This window comes from Frieseomelitta varia, unplaced genomic scaffold (assembly GCF_011392965.1).
Source record: "Frieseomelitta varia isolate USP_RPSP 00005682 unplaced genomic scaffold, Fvar_1.2 scaffold_214, whole genome shotgun sequence".
NCBI lineage: Eukaryota > Metazoa > Arthropoda > Insecta > Hymenoptera > Apidae > Frieseomelitta > Frieseomelitta varia.
Window position 1 is genome coordinate 189,809 of NW_025109906.1, and position 19,074 is coordinate 208,882.

At 30.3% G+C, this 19,074-nt stretch overlaps 3 protein-coding genes across 7 annotated transcripts in view; all 3 read right to left on the reverse strand.

Moving 5' to 3' along the window:
• LOC122527222 overlaps positions 1–1,300 on the reverse strand; it is a 1,878-nt gene extending 578 nt beyond the window's left edge. Inside the window, exons 1-2 of the mRNA XM_043651211.1 lie at positions 1,065–1,300; positions 461–575 (exon numbers count right to left, since the gene is read on the reverse strand). Of these exons, the coding sequence (XP_043507146.1) occupies positions 461–575; positions 1,065–1,300 (351 nt within the window). The remainder of the gene's footprint in view (positions 1–460; positions 576–1,064) is intronic.
• Positions 1,301–3,494: 2,194 nt separating this feature from the next.
• LOC122527246 lies at positions 3,495–11,889 on the reverse strand. The gene is made up of 12 exons (XM_043651249.1): positions 11,664–11,889; positions 10,703–10,989; positions 9,846–10,108; positions 8,981–9,235; positions 8,432–8,675; positions 7,921–7,989; positions 5,412–5,677; positions 5,023–5,280; positions 4,419–4,668; positions 3,835–3,903; positions 3,656–3,745; positions 3,495–3,557 (listed from the first exon to the last, which is right to left on the reverse strand). The coding sequence occupies exons 2-12, from the start codon at positions 10,985–10,987 to the stop codon at positions 3,495–3,497; spliced, it is 2,112 nt and encodes a 703-aa protein (XP_043507184.1). The 5' UTR covers positions 10,988–10,989; positions 11,664–11,889.
• A 273-nt stretch (positions 11,890–12,162) lies between these two features.
• Positions 12,163–17,285, reverse strand: LOC122527243. Of its 5 annotated transcripts, XM_043651240.1 has the most exons (9): positions 17,199–17,285; positions 16,995–17,127; positions 15,116–15,409; positions 14,715–14,977; positions 14,339–14,596; positions 13,399–13,648; positions 12,983–13,051; positions 12,809–12,898; positions 12,163–12,737 (listed from the first exon to the last, which is right to left on the reverse strand). In XM_043651240.1, exons 2-9 carry the CDS (start codon positions 17,061–17,063, stop codon positions 12,636–12,638), a joined length of 1,395 nt encoding a protein of 464 aa, XP_043507175.1. In that variant the 5' UTR covers positions 17,064–17,127; positions 17,199–17,285; the 3' UTR covers positions 12,163–12,635. The 5 variants fall into 5 exon arrangements, with proteins under 5 accessions (XP_043507175.1, XP_043507179.1, XP_043507178.1 ...); XM_043651244.1 differs by lacking the exons at positions 16,995–17,127; positions 17,199–17,285 and adding an exon at positions 15,818–15,941; XM_043651243.1 differs by lacking the exons at positions 16,995–17,127; positions 17,199–17,285 and adding an exon at positions 15,615–15,769.
• Positions 17,286–19,074: the final 1,789 nt, after the last annotated feature.

Consider the following 19,074-nt stretch of genomic DNA (forward strand, 5'->3'; position numbering starts at 1 on the left):
TTTCACAAAATTATTTGATAGCCATCAGATTACAATTTTATTTTTTTGTCGCATCATCGCTGCATAAATTTAAGAAATACGTTGAATGTTCGTAATTGAAGGTGAAACACTGCTTTATAGATAACAATAGAGTAACTATAGTTTTCAATCTGTTATTTGGAATTATTATATTGCAAAACTCTGTTGAAATCTTCGAATTTCTCTTGCCAATTTCGTTTCAGTTTCAATCGAGGAAAAGATTTGTAAGGGTTCGATATAATCTTTGTCTTTATAATGGTGTCGTCATATCTTACCATTTTTATCATCGTCATTTATATCATACAATCTTTATATGACATATTTAAAATATTATAAGAGTAGGGACGTATTTTTCACGATTTGAATAAACTTTCTAATACGACAGGAACATGTAATTAGGTAAAAACGAAGATTTCAAAAGAATGATAAACAAATTTCTCACCTGTCTCATTGCGTATTCGCAATCAATACTCATTACAGCAATTTTCAGGACAGTAAGTATGCTATCCGACAAGTACACAATTTGGAAATCTAACGCGCCTATGAAATCATTTCTTCTGTGGGTTTCCATGTATATGAAATAGATACATACACAAAAATATAACAGTTGTGAGAACGTATATATTAATATTTGTGTGTTGAATATTTCGTTGACCATCTTCGAAACGTTGCACACTTGCAGATGCAGAAGCCTTCAAATTGTCAAATCACTTTATTCGTTAATAGATCCAGAATAATATATAGTGATTTGAATTAGATTTGGTAAATTTGAATTACATTTTATATGTATTTAAAATATATATGAGTATCAGTAATTTTCTACTATCAGTAAGTCTTATTCTATTAAATTAATGTCCTCTATCTCGAGATGTACATTACCATTTATAAATATCGTATTCATCATATTGTGGCGTCCGTTATTAAAAGAAAAATTCATCTCGAAAGGAATAAAGATAATATAACTGACTCTTCTGATTATCATAATTTTTCATTCTTTTTACATTGCTTGCTCTTTAATCTTTATTATTATTATTAATTCTGTTTACCTGATTTGTTGAAGTAAACGAAGATTTTCATCAGTCGGTGATTCTTTCTTTAAATTTGATGTGACGTTCATGGAAGATATCCGTGAGACTTCTGAAGAACGAACCGATACCGAACAGCCGACTTCTAATTGGTTTCGAAAATTACTACTTGGTTTGAAAATGATTTCCTCGTTGGATTCCGTAGCGTTACCTTCATTGTCCTCCGAGGGCAACGTTTTTAGGAGCTGGTTTATCATTTTAAATCGCGATCCAAGCCAACTGTAAAGTAATTCGGATTAATTTAATTATAAGAGTCACGAGAAAAATAAATGAATATTTTATTATGAATATTTTATTCGAGGCATCCTGTTATTAAGTGGAATCATGTGTTTCTTTACTGTTCTCGTACAATATAGTTGCGTTGTATTCGTATAAAATAACTGAGTGGACATTCGAAACGTAAATGTAATAAATAGTTGTCGCGTCTATGTTTGGAATTTTATGAAGCAAAATCGCGTATATTATGGTAGCGTTTAATATCCAAAAGAATCCGACGATTATCACACGATGAAATAAATTGTGATAATCGGTCTTAATTCCCAAACTTCTCAAATTTTCGTCCACTTCGTCAATCTGCTTTATCAGCATCGATAAGTTCTGCACAATAAATAAAAATACATAAATACGACATCAATAACATAATATTTGCTTATCAAGCAGATTTATGTTTTAAATATAAAATAATAAATACTACATACATAGTATTTAGTAGTGCAAGTAGATATATATATATATATATACATACACACACACAAGCACATATTAATATAATATTATTTTTGAAATATAAAATAACAAATATTATATAAGCATGGATATTTTTTCGTTTTTACGAAGGATTAATATTGTATAATTGAACTATTGAACACTATTCACCTTCGACTGGTACAAACCAATAATCATTGTAATCGTATACCCAAATGTATAAATGGAAAGTTGGATTACGTATATAATACGCTCTATATTATATGACATGTACATTATCAAAATATGTATGTGACGACAAAATTGAACGATAGCGATTATAAAAATCGACATGTTCCAGATCCAGCTGCATATAAATTTCAGTAGATTTTTTCTTGGATCAATGAAATTGCGGAGTCCTGCGATGTAGTTAAATACGGTTATTATCCTTGTTGTTTTCTCGTAGCTGTCCATCGCTATTTTAATATATTCAGAAAAATTAAAATAAGAAACGTTAACAATATCATTGACTTCTTTCAATGATGTTAAAAGTGAAATACTTTTTTTAACAACGACTTTGAAAACAGTTGTTTCACGTTCGTTTCGCGAAACACTTCGAACGAATTTCAAAGGAGTTGCAATAAATGTCCTGAATCAAATCTTTACTATGAGATGTTTGTAAGTTTAGAAAAGAAACGAAATAAACACCAGTGTGAATGTTTACACTGATTAACTTTAGTGCATTCTAAAAAATAATAGAAGCAATAATTAATAATTCTACTTTTCCGAAACGAACGAATACGTGACATTAACGTGACTCGGTTGTCCGTGCGACTGAAGGTGACAGCACCTAATTCATCGGACATTATATACATTTGATTCAAATAAGTGTTTCACGGGCAGAATGTCATCTAGAATGTCATCTACAAAAGCAAAAGTAGTTGTCGTATGAAGCAATTGTATTCATTAACAAGGAAATATAAGTGATGGCTGGTTAATGGCACCGAGTAATTGCGATCATTTCAGGAGAAAGCATTTTATAATTCATTCGCTACCTTTCTACGCTATACGTAAAGAATTTTTTATATTCTACGTATGTGTCCATGAAAGTCCACTTACATTACATTTTAATTCATTATAACGTGCACCCTGTAATATTGACTAGGTATTATTACTCGATGTACGTGTTATTAATACTAGAACTACCTGACGATTAAAGTGTGATTTCATTAGCCATTAAGATGAAAGAAAAAAAAAATCACAGGACCTTACGGTATAATGAAGTACACACGCTTTTATTTACACATTCTACGAAAAATCATTTAACATGATTTAACAAAAATTATGTATTGGTCATTTTGATCACTCTGATAGCTCTAGCGTTATTGTTTCAATTTTTATGAGCTACACTGACATTATTTATTCAAAATGCTGGATTATTTGGGCATGATCACCTATACATATGTAATATAGTGCAGTCAGGGAAATTCTTTGATTCAAAAGGAGACAAAAATCGAGTGCAACGAAATTAATCATAGAATTTATTTCTATCTTATAACTATGATATTAGCGTTGAGAAATATTTCAATGTGCAAACACATAAAACTCACCGAAGAGTAATAAATTCGATTGAAACCTTTTTTATGTTCTTAACATTCTAACAATCGTACTTTATTTTTAAACTATACATCTATTTATGTAATCACGTTAAATCAAGTTTTGACTTAATTGTACCATGATCACCAAATAAGTTAATACGAAGTAGAAACACTGTAAGAAGCATGTGAAAAATTATTTTATACATTCTACGAGAAAGAATTACATGAATTACATGTAAAAGAATACTAACTATGTAAAAGAATACTAACGTTACGAACAAAGTTGTAGTTCAATACATAATGAACTGATTTTGTATCTTCAAGCTGTGTGTACGATATTTGCCACAGGAATTGAAGGGTCTATCAACAGATCGATTCTATGTTACATTTTTCTTTTACAAGATAATTTCATTCATCACGCAAGATAATAAAGCGTTCCTATTTTTTACCTCGTTTTTTAATTCCGTGCTTTCACGATACAGAGGGCATGCGTGGATAAGGCTTATTGTCTTGTCCGCCTGAAAATTGATTAGACGATTACTTAACTTATTACTCCTTTCTAAAAAAAACTTAATTTTTCACAAAATTATTTGATAGCCATCAGATTACAATTTTATTTTTTTGTCGCATCATCGCTGCATAAATTTAAGAAATACGTTGAATGTTCGTAATTGAAGGTGAAACACTGCTTTATGGATAACAACAGAGTAACTATAATTTTCAATCTGTTATTTGGAATTCTTATTTTGCAAAACTCTGTTGAAATCTTCGAATTTCTCTTGCCAATTTCGTTTTAGTTTCAATCGAGGAAAAGATTTGTAAGGGTTCGATATAATCTTTGTCTTTATGGTGTCGTCATATCTTACCATTCTTATCATCGTTATTTATATCATACAATCTTTATATAACACATTTAAAATATTATAAGAATAGGGACGTATTTTTCACGATTTGAATAAACTTTCTAATACGACAGCAACATGTAATTAGGTAAAAACGAAGATTTCAAAAGAATGTTAAACAAATTTCTCACCTGTCTCATTGCGTATTCGCAATCAATACTCATTACAGCAATTTTCAGGACACTAAGTATGCTATCCGACAAGTATACAATTTCCAAAGCTAACGCGCCTATGAAATCATTTCTTCTGCGGGTTTCCATGTATATGAAATAGACACATACACAAGAATATAACAGTTGTGAGAACGTATATATTAATATTTGTGTGTTGAATATTTGGTTGACCATCTTCGAAACGTTGCACACTTGCAGATGCAGAAGCCTTCAAATTGTCAAATCACTTTATTCGTTAATAGATGCAGAATAATATATAGTGATTTGAATTAGATTTGGTAATTTTGAATTACATTTTATATGTATTTAAAATATATATGAGTATCAGTAATTTTCTACTATCAGCAAGTCTTATTCTATTAAATTAATGTCCTATATCTCGAGATGTACATTACCATTTATAAATATCGTATTCATCATATTGTGGCGTCCGTTATTAAAAGAAAAATTCATCTCGAAAGGAATAAAGATATTATAACTGGCTTTTCTGATTATCATAATTTTTCATTCTTTTTACATTGCTTGCTCTTTAATCTTTATTATTATTATTAATTCTGTTTACCTGATTTGTTGAAGTAAACGAAGATTTTCATCAGTCGGTGATTCTTTCTTTAAATTTGATGTGACGTTCATGGAAGATATCTGTGAGACTTGTGAAGAACAAACCGATACCGAACAGCCGACTTCTAATTGGTTTCGAAAATTACTACTTGGTTTGAAAATGATTTCCTCGTTGGATTCCGTAGCGTTACCTTCATTGTCCTCCGAGGGCAACGTTTTTAGGAGCTGGTTTATCATTTTAAATCGCGATCCAAGCCAACTGTAAAGTAATTCAGATTAATTTAATTACAAGAGTCACGAGGAAAATAAATGAATATTTTATTATGAATATTTTTATTCGAAGCATCCTGTTATTAAGTGGAATCATGAGTTTCTTTACTGTTCTCGTACAATATGGTTGCGTTGTATTCGTATAAAATAACTGAGTGGACATTCGAAACGTAAATGTAATAAATAATTGTTAATGTCGCGTCTACGTTTGGAGTTTTATGAACTATCCAGTGAAGCAAAATTGCGTATATTATGGTAGCGTTTAATATCCAAAAGAATCCGACGATTATCACACGATGAAATAAATTGTGATAATCGATCTTAACTCCCAAACTCCTCAAATTTTCGTCCACTTCGTCAATCTGCTTTATCAACATCGATACGTTCTATAAAATAAATAAAAATACATAAATACGACAATATTTGCTTATGAAGCAGATTTATGTTTTAAATATAAAATAATAAATACTACATACATAGTGCAAGTAGATATGATTATATATATACACACACACATATATATACACACAAGCACATAATAATATAATATTATTTTAAATATAAAATAACAAATATTATATAAGCATGAATACTTTTTCGTTTTTAACAAGGATTTATATTGTATAATTGAACTATTGAACTATTCACCTTCGACTGGTACAGACCGATAATCATTGTAGTCGTATATCCAAATGTATGCGTAGAATATTGGATTATGTATATAACATGCTCTACATTATATGGCATGTACATTTTCAAAAGATGTAAGTTATGATAAAATTGAACGATAATGATTATAAAAATCGACATGTTCCAGATCCAGCTGCATATAAATTTCAGCAGATTCTTTCTTGGATCAATGAAGTTGCGGAGTCCCGCGATGTAGTTAAATACGGTTATTATCCTCGTTGTTTTCTCGTAATTGTCCATCGCTGTTTTAATATATTCGGAAGAATTGAAATAAGAAATGTTAACAATATCATTGACTTCTTTCAATGATGTTAAAAGTGAAATACTTTTTTTAACAGCGACTTTGAAAACAGTTGTTTCACGCCCGTTTCGCGAAACACTTCGAACGAATTTCAAAAGAGTTGCAATAACTGTCCTGAATCAAATCTTTACAATGAGATTTTTGTAAGTTTAAAAAAGAAACGAAATAAACACCAGTGTGAATGTTTACACTGATTAACTTTAGTGCATTCTAAAAAATAATAGAAGCAATAATTAATAATTCTACTTTTCCGAAACGAACGAATACGTGCCATTAACGTGACTCGATTGTCCGTGCGACTGAAGGTGACAGCACCTAATTCATCGGACATTATATACATTTGATTCAAATAAGTGTTTCACGGGCAGAATGTCATCTAGAATGTCATCTACAAAAGCAAAAGTAGTTGTCGTATGAAGCAATTGTATTCATTAACAAGGAAATATAAGTGATGGCTGGTTAATGGCACCGAGTAATTGCGATCATTTCAGGAGAAAGCATTTTATAATTCATTCGCTACCTTTCTACGCTATACGTAAAAAATTTTTAGTATTCTACGTGTGTGTCCATGAAAGTCCACTTATATTACACTTTAATTCATTATAACGTGCATCCCGAAATTCTGACTCGATGTAAGCCATTAAGATAAAAGAAAAAAAAATTAAAGGACCTTATAGTACAATGAAGTACACAAGCTTTTATTTACACATTCAACGAAGAATCATTTAACATGATTTAACAAAAATTATGTATTGGTCATCACTCTGATAGCTCCAGAGTTATTATTTCAATTCGTACGAGCTACATTGATATTATTTATTCAAAATGCTGGATTATTTGCGCATGATCACCTATATTGCAGTCAGGGAAATTCTTTGATTCAAAAGGAGACAAAAATCAAGTGCAACGAAATTAATCATAGAATTTATTTCTATCTTATAACTATGATATTAGCGTTAAGAAATATTTGAATATGCAAACACATAAAACTCACCGAAGAGTAACATTCGATTGGAATCTTTTTTTATATTCTTAACATTCTAACAGTGGTGTTTTATTTTCAAACTGTGCACCTACTTATGTAATCACGTTAAATTAAGCGACGACGAGCGCATTTTTCTCTTCAAACACAGAATACAATACATGTACAGTAGTTTTAAACTTACGCGGCACAATGTTTAATGTTTAATACTTACAGCAATCTTTACTTTTTGTCATGCTGTAATGAAATATTATCGAAAAGCATGGAAAGTTATACAGTTATACTTGCAGTACTGTTTAAAACTTGATGGTTGTATTTGTTTTGTAGGCCAGATCTTTCATAGTCATGTTTTGGGTCAATTGCACCATGATCACCAAATAAGACAATATAAAGGTTACACACTGTAAGATGTACGTGAAAAGATTTTTAATAGATACTATAAGAATAAAAATGATGAGAAATTAGGAAAAGGATTACTAACGTCACGAACGAAACTGTAGTTCACTATATAATGGACTGATTTTGTTTTTTCAAGTTGCGTGTACGATATTTGCCACACAAATTGGAGGGTCTACCAACAGATCAATTGTACGTTTCATTCTTTCAAAAAAAATTTCTTTTACATGCAAGATAATAGAAATGCAATTTTTGTTTACCTCGTTTTTTAATTCCGCGCTCTCTCGATACAGAGGACATGAGTGGACTAGGCTTATCGTCTTGTCCGCCTGAAAATCGATTAGGCTGAAACTTTAAGCTCATTGCTCCTACCTCGAAAAGGAAAGTTCTTTAATTTTTCTAAAAATTCTTCATTTTATTCGGTAGTCAGCGGTAGTTAAATTATTCTTTTATTGTTTGTCGCCGTATATAATTGTTTAAGTTCAAGTTGAATTTTCATCGTGAAAATAAAACACTGATTTATGAATAACAAAAGTCTAATTTATATCATTATAATTGCAATGCTTCACTCCACTGCAGTTTTCAAAGTTTTCTTTCCAATTTTTTAATACAATCTTTATTATACTACTGGAATGAAATGGTTCTTATTTATCTCGAGTTTCAGAAATTTCCTAATTTGCAGAAAGTTCCTTCGACAGGGACATGTGATTTAATAAAAAATTATCCACAGAATACTGTAAGGTTAGAGAGATTGATAAACAAATTTCTCACCTGTTTCATTGTATATTCGCAGTCATAGCTTATTAGAGCGATTTTCAAGATTCGAAATATATTGCCCATTACGAATATTAGTATTAAACATATGTCCGGAAAGGTACCTCTGCGCATACCCATATACAAGCAGTAGACTGATATATCAAAGACTATCAACGACGTGATCGTGTATATCAATATTTGGGCGTTGAATATGTGATTCACCATTTTTGAAACGTTGCAGACTTGCAGATGCAGGATTCTTTAAATTTACAAATTTTCGAGTTTTAGAATAATAAACAGTGGCAGTCGAGAGAGAGAGTCTTAAAAAAAAAAAATTTAAATTGGTAATTGGTGAATACTTTGGTGAATTTGCAATAACATTTGAGTTTGACCAAAAGGTATAAATTAATGATAAGTAAATAATTGTTAATGATAAATATTAATGATAAGTAAAGAATTTACCATCCTGTTCAATATAGTATAAATTTTAATACAAGAAGAATTTTGACAAATGCAGTAATTACTCTTGCTTTTTAAGTTTTTTATTATTCGATCTCTGCTTACCTGATTCGTTGAAACAAATGGATTTTTTCGTTGATTGTTAATTCTTTTTTAGAACTCGAGGTGTCGTTCGTGGATGATGTCGAAACTTCTAGAGAACGACTGGACGAGCAATTGTCAATTTGCAGTCGGTTTCGGAAATTATTACTTGGTTTGAATACAACTTCTTCGCTGGATTCCTCGCTGTTTAGTTGATCGTCCTCCGAAAGGAACGTTTTGAGAAGCTCGTTTATCATTTCAAATCGCGATCCTAGCCAACTGCAAAATATGATAATATGAGTTATAATTTAATCTTAAAAGTTGAAACTAATATTACTATGTCACATACAGTGGTGTAATGAAAATATCCGAATATATACTTATTGATACCGTGTATGAATTGTATATTATTTTATAAGACACATTTTGAAATTTTATCAGATCTATTATGAGATCTGATATTTTTAGTTACATTGCAAAAGCATGAAATCAAATTGAAAATGTAGGAAATATTGAGAATAAGTAAGTATATATATCGATCATATTTAACTGACTAAACAAAAAAAGTATTTAAGTATTATTCTTTTTATTAATAAATCTATGTGCCATATGCTGTATGTAGTTTAACATTTATTATTAATAAATATCTCATAAATAAATATTCGAGTTTTAAATTTTACTTGTGCAATTATGATAATTTTATCTCGTTAACGCACATAACATAAAGATGAATGTTCCCAATTATAAATATTCAAATACTTTCATGAACCAATGGGAACGAATTAATTTCTCTTCAATAAAGAATGAATTATTGTTGTCAAATGAATCCAATATCTTATTAATGTTATTATCTTATAAAAAAATGTGTACGTTTTTATTATTTGCTTACTATACGGCTACGTTGTAATCATATAGAATAATTGAATTGGCATTTGTAACGAAAATGTAGCTGCCGATAACCATTATTGATATAATTGATAGGTTTCTTAATATCCGTTTCAAAAAAATTCCACATATTATGGTTGCGTCCAGTAGCCAGAAACATCCGATGATCTTCACATGACGAAACAAATTATGATAATCGATCTTAATTCCCATATTCCTTAAATTTTCGTCCACTTGGTTAATCTGTTTCACCAACGCCAATGCATTCTGAGCAATAAGTAAAATAATAATAACTAAATAATTCATCAGTTTATTGATCTATTTCTTAATACTTTGCATTCCACAAGCACCAGCGACAAAAATTTGAAATAATTTTTCACCATTAAAAAATGGAAAAGGAAGAATATTCTGAAAAGTATTTTTGACTCTGACTCTGATATGTATGGAAACACTTTAATGAATACTGCAGTCGATTATAACGAAGTTATTTATGACACTGAGAACAGCAGTGATAATAGTGAGGAAGTAAAAAAAATTGAATTAGGCTTAAAAAAAGAAATCGAAAATTTGCGAATTATTGAGATTGAAATGCAAAATTTATTCTTCAGGGAAATAATTAAATTAGCTAGGATTTTTCACTCGACGTGATAACATTTTTCAATGTTTATCCGATATGCCTTGGAGTCGTATAACAAATTTAGCTGGAGCGCAAATATAACAATAAAATAATAAATAATAGTACATTATATAAATTAATTAATTATATAAATTATGATATAAAATACAAAACGGTATTTCTTCAAAGAAAATAATTTATCAAATAATGTGTACTGTATAATTGAAGAAAGATCCATTACTCACCTTGGATTGGTACAAACCAATGATTGCTACAATTATATACCCGAATACATGGACAGCAAATAGGAATATGTACGTAAGAGATTCTATGTTGCGTGGCATTAATATAGTTATAAGATAAAACTCAATACAAAATTCACAGACAACGATCGTAAAAATCAATGATATAATCCATATCCAGCTGCATAAAAATTTGAATAGGTTCTTTCTTGGATCTATGAAGTTACGGAGCATTGCTATGTGATTCAATATGATTATTATCCTCGTTGTTGCCTCGTAGTTGTCCATGTCTATTTGTAGAGAAAGCAATAAAGATTAAAAATATTTCTTTCAATGATACTAATCCTTAACTGGTATGTTTGGACATTAGCCACGACAATTTAGGCTTTTATATTACGCCTATGAAAATTACTTTATGTTATATAATTTTGTATAAATTTATATTACTAATTTCTATCAGAAAGAATATGAAGCACACAATAAAATTAAATAGTTTAAGTTTTTTAAAAATATAAATAGCCATATGTGACAACTGAATATCACTTAAGGATCAAATATGTAAGTTACAAGCTAAGAAAACAATGATTTTTCGTTCTTTCTACAAATGTTGAATATATTTTGAATGTATTGTAGTAAAATGTTTTATTTATATATAAAGATGTGTCACAGTATCGTGAACTTCGTTCCTTACTGTTCAAAAATTCGATTTCAAGAAGATAGAGATTATACTCCACACATGAACATTCTACAATATTATCTGAACAGAATTTTTCATAATTGCCGAAAAGAATTTATATATTATTTAATGATTAAGAACAAATGAATGATGTGAATAAAGTTTATAAAAAAATAATAATATTAAAGTTTATAAAAGGAACTGTACAAATTTTCTCTTTTTCATAAAAAAAAGAAGGAAATGTAAGTAGAGAGAAGGAGTCACTTGATTTTGAATCTTTACACTTACTTTCAATCTGTACAGATTGAAGAAAGAAATAACAAATTAAACACTCGTGTGTAATTCACGTATTAGTTCCAAACTAATGTCTAGAAACGGACAGTAATGTGACTTGTTACTTCATGCAACTGGAGGTAATAGCTGCTCAAATATGAAATACTTATCACAAATAAGATAGTGTTCAATGTCATTAAGGAAATTGTAGAATAGAAGAAGCAATTTATTTGTCTAGACGTTATCAAGGGAATATAAATGATGGCGGAATAATATAAGATATATATGAATATATACAGTTTCGAGAAATATATTGCTATTAGAATAGGTCAGCAGGATCGTCATATTTTGTTTCATATAAATAAAAATGTACTAATAATTTAAATATGTTTAGACGATGATTGTATCGTTTTTTAGAGTATTATATTATTCGTATATATTACATAAACATACTCATTATATATCTATTTAATTCATACGATTCATAAATATATATTATATTCATTTAGTTAATTCTTTCATTATAACATATACGTATGTCTAATGTCTACAAATCTTATGTTATGATACTGCATAAATTCATAATTATTACTTTTATTTATTTACTTCACATCGCAATTATTAAAATCTTCACGCTTGTGCATTATCGTGTTCCATTTCACGAATCATTCAATCTAACAAGTTTATTTTCATGTCATAGGTAAAGCAACTAGCATATGTTTGTTTCGGTAGTAGAGGCAGCGTGAACGAATATTTTTTTATGCAAAACGTTGAACTCAGCATACAGTAATATCGTGAAATCAACGAAGATAATAATAAACTTTATAAAGTTAGTTTTCCAGTACTGACGAGAATTAAAAATTTATTTTACTCATAAAATATCAAATCAATGTTTCAATACCTACAGTTGCTCTTTCTGTGTTTTGATATTCTGTAATACAATATTATCAAAAATGTGGAAAATTTCGCAATTATATTTGCATCCTTTCAGAAAATGGTTCCATTTGTGATATTGATTTGATCATTCTTTGTCAAGTTCTGACTCAATTGTATCATGATCACCAGATAAGTTAATACGAAGTATAAACACTGTAAAAAGTACATCAGAGACAATTCTTAATATGTACGAGAAGGAAAAATTATTTTAAAAAAGTACCAACGTCACGAACAAAGCCGTAGTTCAGTATATAACGAACTGAATTTGTATCCTCAAGTTGTGTATAGGATATTTGCCATAAAAATTGGAGGGTCTGTCAACAGATCAAGTCCACGTCTTATTTTTCCAAGATAATTTCATTCAGTATGCAAGATAATAAAGAATTCCAATTTTTTACCTCGTCTTTTAATTCTGCGCTTTCTTGATACAGAGTACACGAATGGATTAGGTCTATCATCTTGCTCGCCTGAAAATCGAATAGGTCAGACTCTAAACTTAAAAAAAAAAGAGAGAAAATTAAGTTTGTCTTAAATTGTAACTTTATCCTGACACAGTTGCTAAAGTTTGAGAAATATATTGAATTCTCCAATGAAATGAAACATTGTTTTATGAATAACAGTGACAACCTAATTTACATCACTGTGATTTTTAGCTCGTTCTGTGCAGTTCGCAACTTTACTGACGTCTTTGAATTTTTCGTGTCTTGATCTGAATCTTCTTCTCAGTGTCAAACGAGAAATAGATTTTCAGTATCTTTAGACATTTCACCTTTCTGTCGGATCCATCAAAGAAATTGAGAAACGAATTTTTTACCTGTCCCATTGTATATTCGCAATCGTAGCTCATTACGGCGATTTTCAAACTACCAACGACACCGTCTAACAAGAATATCAATACTAGATCCAACTTTTCTACGACATCGGTTTTTCTCTGGATCTCCATATATATCCAGTAAGTCGATATACTGATGTACACCAGCGTTGTGAACGTATATATTAATATCTGAACATTGAACATCTGGTTCACCAACTTCGAAACGCTGCAGACTTGCAGATGTAGAGATCTGTAAATTTTGCGAATTTTCAAATCATTTTACTCGTTGATAGATTCAGGATAATATATAGTGGTAATAAATTTAAATTTTTAGATTTCACTAGTCAGTAAGTCTTATTCTACTAAATTAATATCTTGGGACGTACATTACAAATGTGTGAATATAGTATCTGACTTACAATGATAATAATTACCTTTTTTTTTTTAAATACGAAGATATCATAGTCAATATTATTGCATTTATTAAGCGTCCGTTATTAAAAGGAAAATTCATCTCGATAGGAATAAATATAGGGTGGACCAAAATTTTCCTCCTACATATTTTTTTTTTTTTTCATAAAACTAAATTGCAAGAAAAAATTAATTTCGATAAAACTGATTTTAATTGTAAGAAAAAATTAATTTTATTAATTTTGAATTACATTTAAGTACAAGGGTGATTTTTTTCATTATGTTTTAAAAAACCTGTAAAAAAATTTAAAAAATATATAATAAAAAAATTACGATTTATTTTACGATTTTTATGATTTATTTTAGCAGAAAGTGATTCCAAACCCTGAACCCTTTTTGATCCACCCGATATAATATAAGCGACTAGAATTTCTTATTGTAAAATTAATTTCCCTACTTACTCTTTTTACATTGCTTGCCATTTAATCTTCATTTATTCATCGCTGCAACTATCATTAATTCTGATTACCTGATTTGTTGAAGTAAATAAAGTTTTCCATCAGTCGGTGATCCTTTCTTAAAATTTGATGTGTCGTTCATAGAAGATGTCTGTGAGACTTCTGAAGAACGAGCGGACACCGAACAATCGATTTCCAATCGATTTCGAAAATTACTACTTGGTTTGAAAATGAATTTCTCGTTGGATTCCATGGTGTTTCTTTCATCGTCCTCCGGGAGCAACGTTTTCAAGAGCTGGTTTATCACTTTAAATCGCGATCCCAGCCAGCTGCAAAGCAACGATTCACGTTCAATTTGATACTGAAGAATATAGAATGAAAGCGATATTCATTCACGCGATGAATACTTTTCCACGAGTAAAAATACTTTCCCTATTTTTCACGTACAATATGGCTGTGTTGTAGTCGTACAAAACAATCGACTGGGCGTTCGTAATGTAAATGTACGTAAACGTAGACGAGCATGACAGTGGGATGATCGTCCGCACTACCCACGCGATGAAAATTCCTAATATTATGATCGCGTTCAGTAGCCAAAATGATCCTACGATTTTCACGTGACGGGACAAACGCCGATAATCGATCTCAATCCCCAGATTCTTCAAATTCTCGTCCACTCTGTCAATCTGCTCCATCAGTCTCAACGCATTCTGAAAAGAAAAAGAAATCAGCTGATAAAAATAACTTTGTAGATATGAAATCATAAATAAGGATGGATATTTTCGTTTTTTTTTTTTTTTTTTCTTTTTAAAGAAAAGAATTTATGTTCTTAACGATTCGTTACTCACCTTGGATTGATACAAACCGATGATCACTGTACTCGTATAGCCGAACGCGTGTGTAACATACTGAAATATATACGCAAAGTGTTCTATGTTCAAAGGCATTCTCTGCAGAACGTACAGTTCAACGCGGAATTGAACGACAGCGACCATAAGAATCAGAAATATGTTCCACGTCCAGCAGCAAACGAATTTCAATTGATTCTTTCTTGGATCTATGAAGTTACGAAGCGCCGCTACGTGATTCAGTATGGTTATTATCCTCGCCGTTGTCCCGTAGCTGTCCATCGTTGTTCTAATCTAGATCAAAGTGGAAAAACGTTAGTAATCTTCCTTCATGGTACTGATTTTTAAGAGTGGCAAGATTAAAAGAAAAAAACACATTGGTTTCGAAGCACTCTGAATGGATTTCGACGATCATAAAATTGTCACAAATGTGGGATCTTTTGTTCGAGATGACGATGTCAAAAAATTAAGAAAAATGACCAGGTTAATGCATTAATACGTGAATTAAAATTCTTGACGTTTGATGAAATTCATTGACGAAAGATCGTGGCCTTTATTGTTCATTATTCGTAAATTTCGGATGATTGCAATTGTGTATGAAACGAAGAAGACAAATAAATTAAAAAATGGGAATGCTCGACCCATGCACTACAATATTGGATTCAACACTATCTAATTGAGTTTTCTAATTTCGAACCTTACCTTATCGTTTACGAGTTTAGACGCGTGTGACGCAAATTTACATTGACCTCGAGCAAATGCAATGCAGTTAATAACGAGGTGTAACGATACAAGAAATTAATAATGTTTGCACCAGTTTGAGAACGTGAAAGCGTACGACGCGACATTAACGTGACTTTTTTCTTCGCGAGACTGAATCTAATAGCTCAATATGCGTTACGTGTCATCGAGGACATTGTAAAAGAGAGAAAAAGGGCAATTCATTTATCTAGGCGTGATATTATCTGTTTTTTTTCAAGGAACGCGAGCAATAGCGAAATAATAAAGTTTCGCACGATTACGATCGCATTGGGAAGTCTAAACGCTAATTATTATTTTATTCAATGTGTGTAAAAAAAATTACTAGCATTCCACGTGTATCTAAACTATTGTTGCAGTAAAAAATTTTGAATTAGTAAAAATATTATAAATAATATAAAATATATAATATAAAATATTGGTAAAAATATTATAAATAATATAAAATATATTATAAAAATATTATAAATAATATAAAATATATAAAAAATATAAAAAAATATTAGAGCAAAAACTATTATATTTTATTCGTTTTATGACGTCCATTAACGTAATTACGATGAGTCCTCATCATTTATTAATTTTACTTTATCAAAGGAAAAATTGATAAGGGTTGTCACGAAATTAATAGAATTAAAAATTAACAGAACGATCAAGCAGATACAACGTAAAGTCATTATTATTTTCGTTATATTTGCGTTACATTATAGTTTATACAGAGAATTTGAATACGAAGCTGTATTCCTGAATCATTAATATAAAATAAAATAAACTGGTTAAATAATCTTATTTCATACATACGCAATCGACAAATGAATTATAATTTTTCGAATTATTTGAATATATTGTTCAAAATTGATACCTCATACAGTAACATATCAGCAGAATTAATTGTGTTGATAAATGTTATACCGTTGACTAGTATCTATGTAATCATACTTCACTATCAGATCCTTGTAGCTAGCGCTGCTATAAATATAAGAATTAGAATTTAATGGATAAGTTGATAGCTGTAGCAGTATATTAATATTTAATAGTTACAGTTTTTCTCTTTGCACTTTATCGTTCTATAATTATTTGACATTATTATCGAAAAGTGTGAAAAGTTAAACTGGCATACTTGTATTTTCTTGCAATATTGTTCGAAAAGTGGAGGTCTCGTTTCTGGTTGCGTTTGGCGATGAGCCATTCGCTATCAAGTTCTGACTCAACTGTACCATGATCACCAAATAAGTTATCACGAAGTAGAAACACTGTAACGAACACGTGAAACAATTTTTTACACGTTCTACGAGAACATAAACAATAAAAAAATAGTACTCACGTCACGAACGAAGCTATAGTTCAATACATAGTGAACCGACTTTGTATCTTCGAGTTGCGTATAGGATATTTGCCACAAGAATTGGAGAGTCTAACAACAGATCAACACTGCGTTTCATTTTTCCAAGATAATTTCACTCACAGAGCATGTGTGGAATTTCAATTTTTACCTCGTTTTTTAATTCTACGCTTTCTCGATACAGAGGACACGAATGGATAAGGTCTATTATCCTGCTTGCCTGAAAAAAAAAAGAAAAAATTAGATTACTTCTTTCTGAGAAAGAGAATCTTTTTAATCTTTCAAATTATTCGTTAATTGATCAAGTTATTGCTCTTTCAGATATCTCTTGTTATACATTGATTTATTTGATCTTGCTGTCAGATCATTCGAATAAAATTGTTTCCTGAATCGTTTCGTATTGTGAAATGATATTTCTTCTTGTACTTTCATTTCTAAGGTTTCATTTAACGAAAATTTTCAAAGTTTACGAAACTCTAATTTACCATTGATTTAATATCTTTAACTGAGAATCGACGAGAATACATTGTTCTTTCTAAATAAAGAACAAAGATTTAAAGAGATTCCCCAATACAATTTGATAACGAATGATCGAACGCACGCAGTAGAGCTGAAAAGGATCGGGAAACATGTTTTTCACCTGGCTCATTGCATATTCGCAATCATAGCTCGTTAGTAGAATTTTCAAGACAGTAAAGATGCTGTCCAACAAATATATTGGATTTATGGCCCGCACGAAATCATGGCTTCTGCGAGTGTCCATGTATATACCGTAGGTCATTATGCTAACGTATATCAGCATCGTGAAGGTATATATTAATATTTGGCTGTTGAATATGTTGTTCACCATCTTCGAGACGTTGCACACTTGCAGATGCAGCAATCTTTAAACATGCGAAATCTTTCAAATCTTCTCAATCGTCGACAGATTCAGAATAATTACACAGTCAGAACAAACGAAGAATGAGAGGAAATTTAATAATATTTATGAGCATTATCGGTAACTATTGTAACCATACACTTAATACAACAATACTACATACAAGGTTAATTCCATTTGTTCTGGAATGTGCATACATTATTCCAGTGCTAATAACAATTTACTTTTTCTTCAAATTTAAATGTATTATAGCCCACTGCGTATATCATCACGTTTGCGCTATTGAAAGATAAATTCATTTTCAAAAGCTCGAATAACACAGCATTTTTCTTCGCAAGTATAGAGCGGGCCAAAAGTTTCTCCCCACCTATTTTCTTTTAATCTCTTGCCACGCACGTCGAGAATTTTTTGTCCCAAAATTGTAATATTTTCTCATATTTTTAAGTATATTTAAGTAAAACAAAATAGGCAGAATTAATGATAAATTTGTTACGTCTCGATAATTTCGATCCATCGATATCGTACCGACGAGTTCAAAAAGAAAGCGACGAATTATTGTATACGGTTCGGTCGCTCGTTATGGTCCGCAGTCAGTTGCCAGCACAAGTGGTTAATAAAACGTCGAAATACAGGGAGAAACTAATTTCATTAATTTTAAATTAAATTCAAGTTCAATGACCTTTTTCATTACGTTTATAAAATATAAATATATAATAAATATTTATATTTTATAAATATAATATAAAACATAAATATATATAACAAAAACATATAATAAAAAAATTACAGATTTATTTTAGCAGAAAGTGATCTTTCGCCCACCCTGTGTATCACAATTACTTTTTCCGTTTTCTTCGCGCATAAGTTGCTTCTGAAAACTTTCTGTCATCCATCGATGCGATTGTTACAAATTAGAAATTTGTTACGGTTCACCTGATCTGTTGGAGTGAACGGAGCCTCTCATCGATCGATGATTCT

Bases quoted from the DNA above. Each gene is read 5' to 3' on its own strand.
- LOC122527246 (XM_043651249.1), bottom strand. From the start codon at position 10,987: ATGGACAACTACGAGGCAACAACGAGGATAATAATCATATTGAATCAC. The intron at 10,109-10,702 runs GTGAGTAATGGA...CTTATTGCTCAG, and splicing joins TTGGTTTGTACCAATCCAAG to AATGCATTGGCGTTGGTGAA. The intron at 4,669-5,022 runs GTAAACAGAATT...GACAATTTGAAG, and splicing joins CGTTTACTTCAACAAATCAG to GCTTCTGCATCTGCAAGTGT.
- LOC122527243 (XM_043651240.1), bottom strand. From the start codon at position 17,063: ATGGCTCATCGCCAAACGCAACCAGAAACGAGACCTCCACTTTTCGAA. The intron at 13,649-14,338 runs GTAATCAGAATT...CAAAATTTACAG, and splicing joins TATTTACTTCAACAAATCAG to ATCTCTACATCTGCAAGTCT. The intron at 12,738-12,808 runs GTTGGTACTTTT...TACTTTTTACAG, and splicing joins ACTACGGCTTTGTTCGTGAC to TGTTTATACTTCGTATTAAC.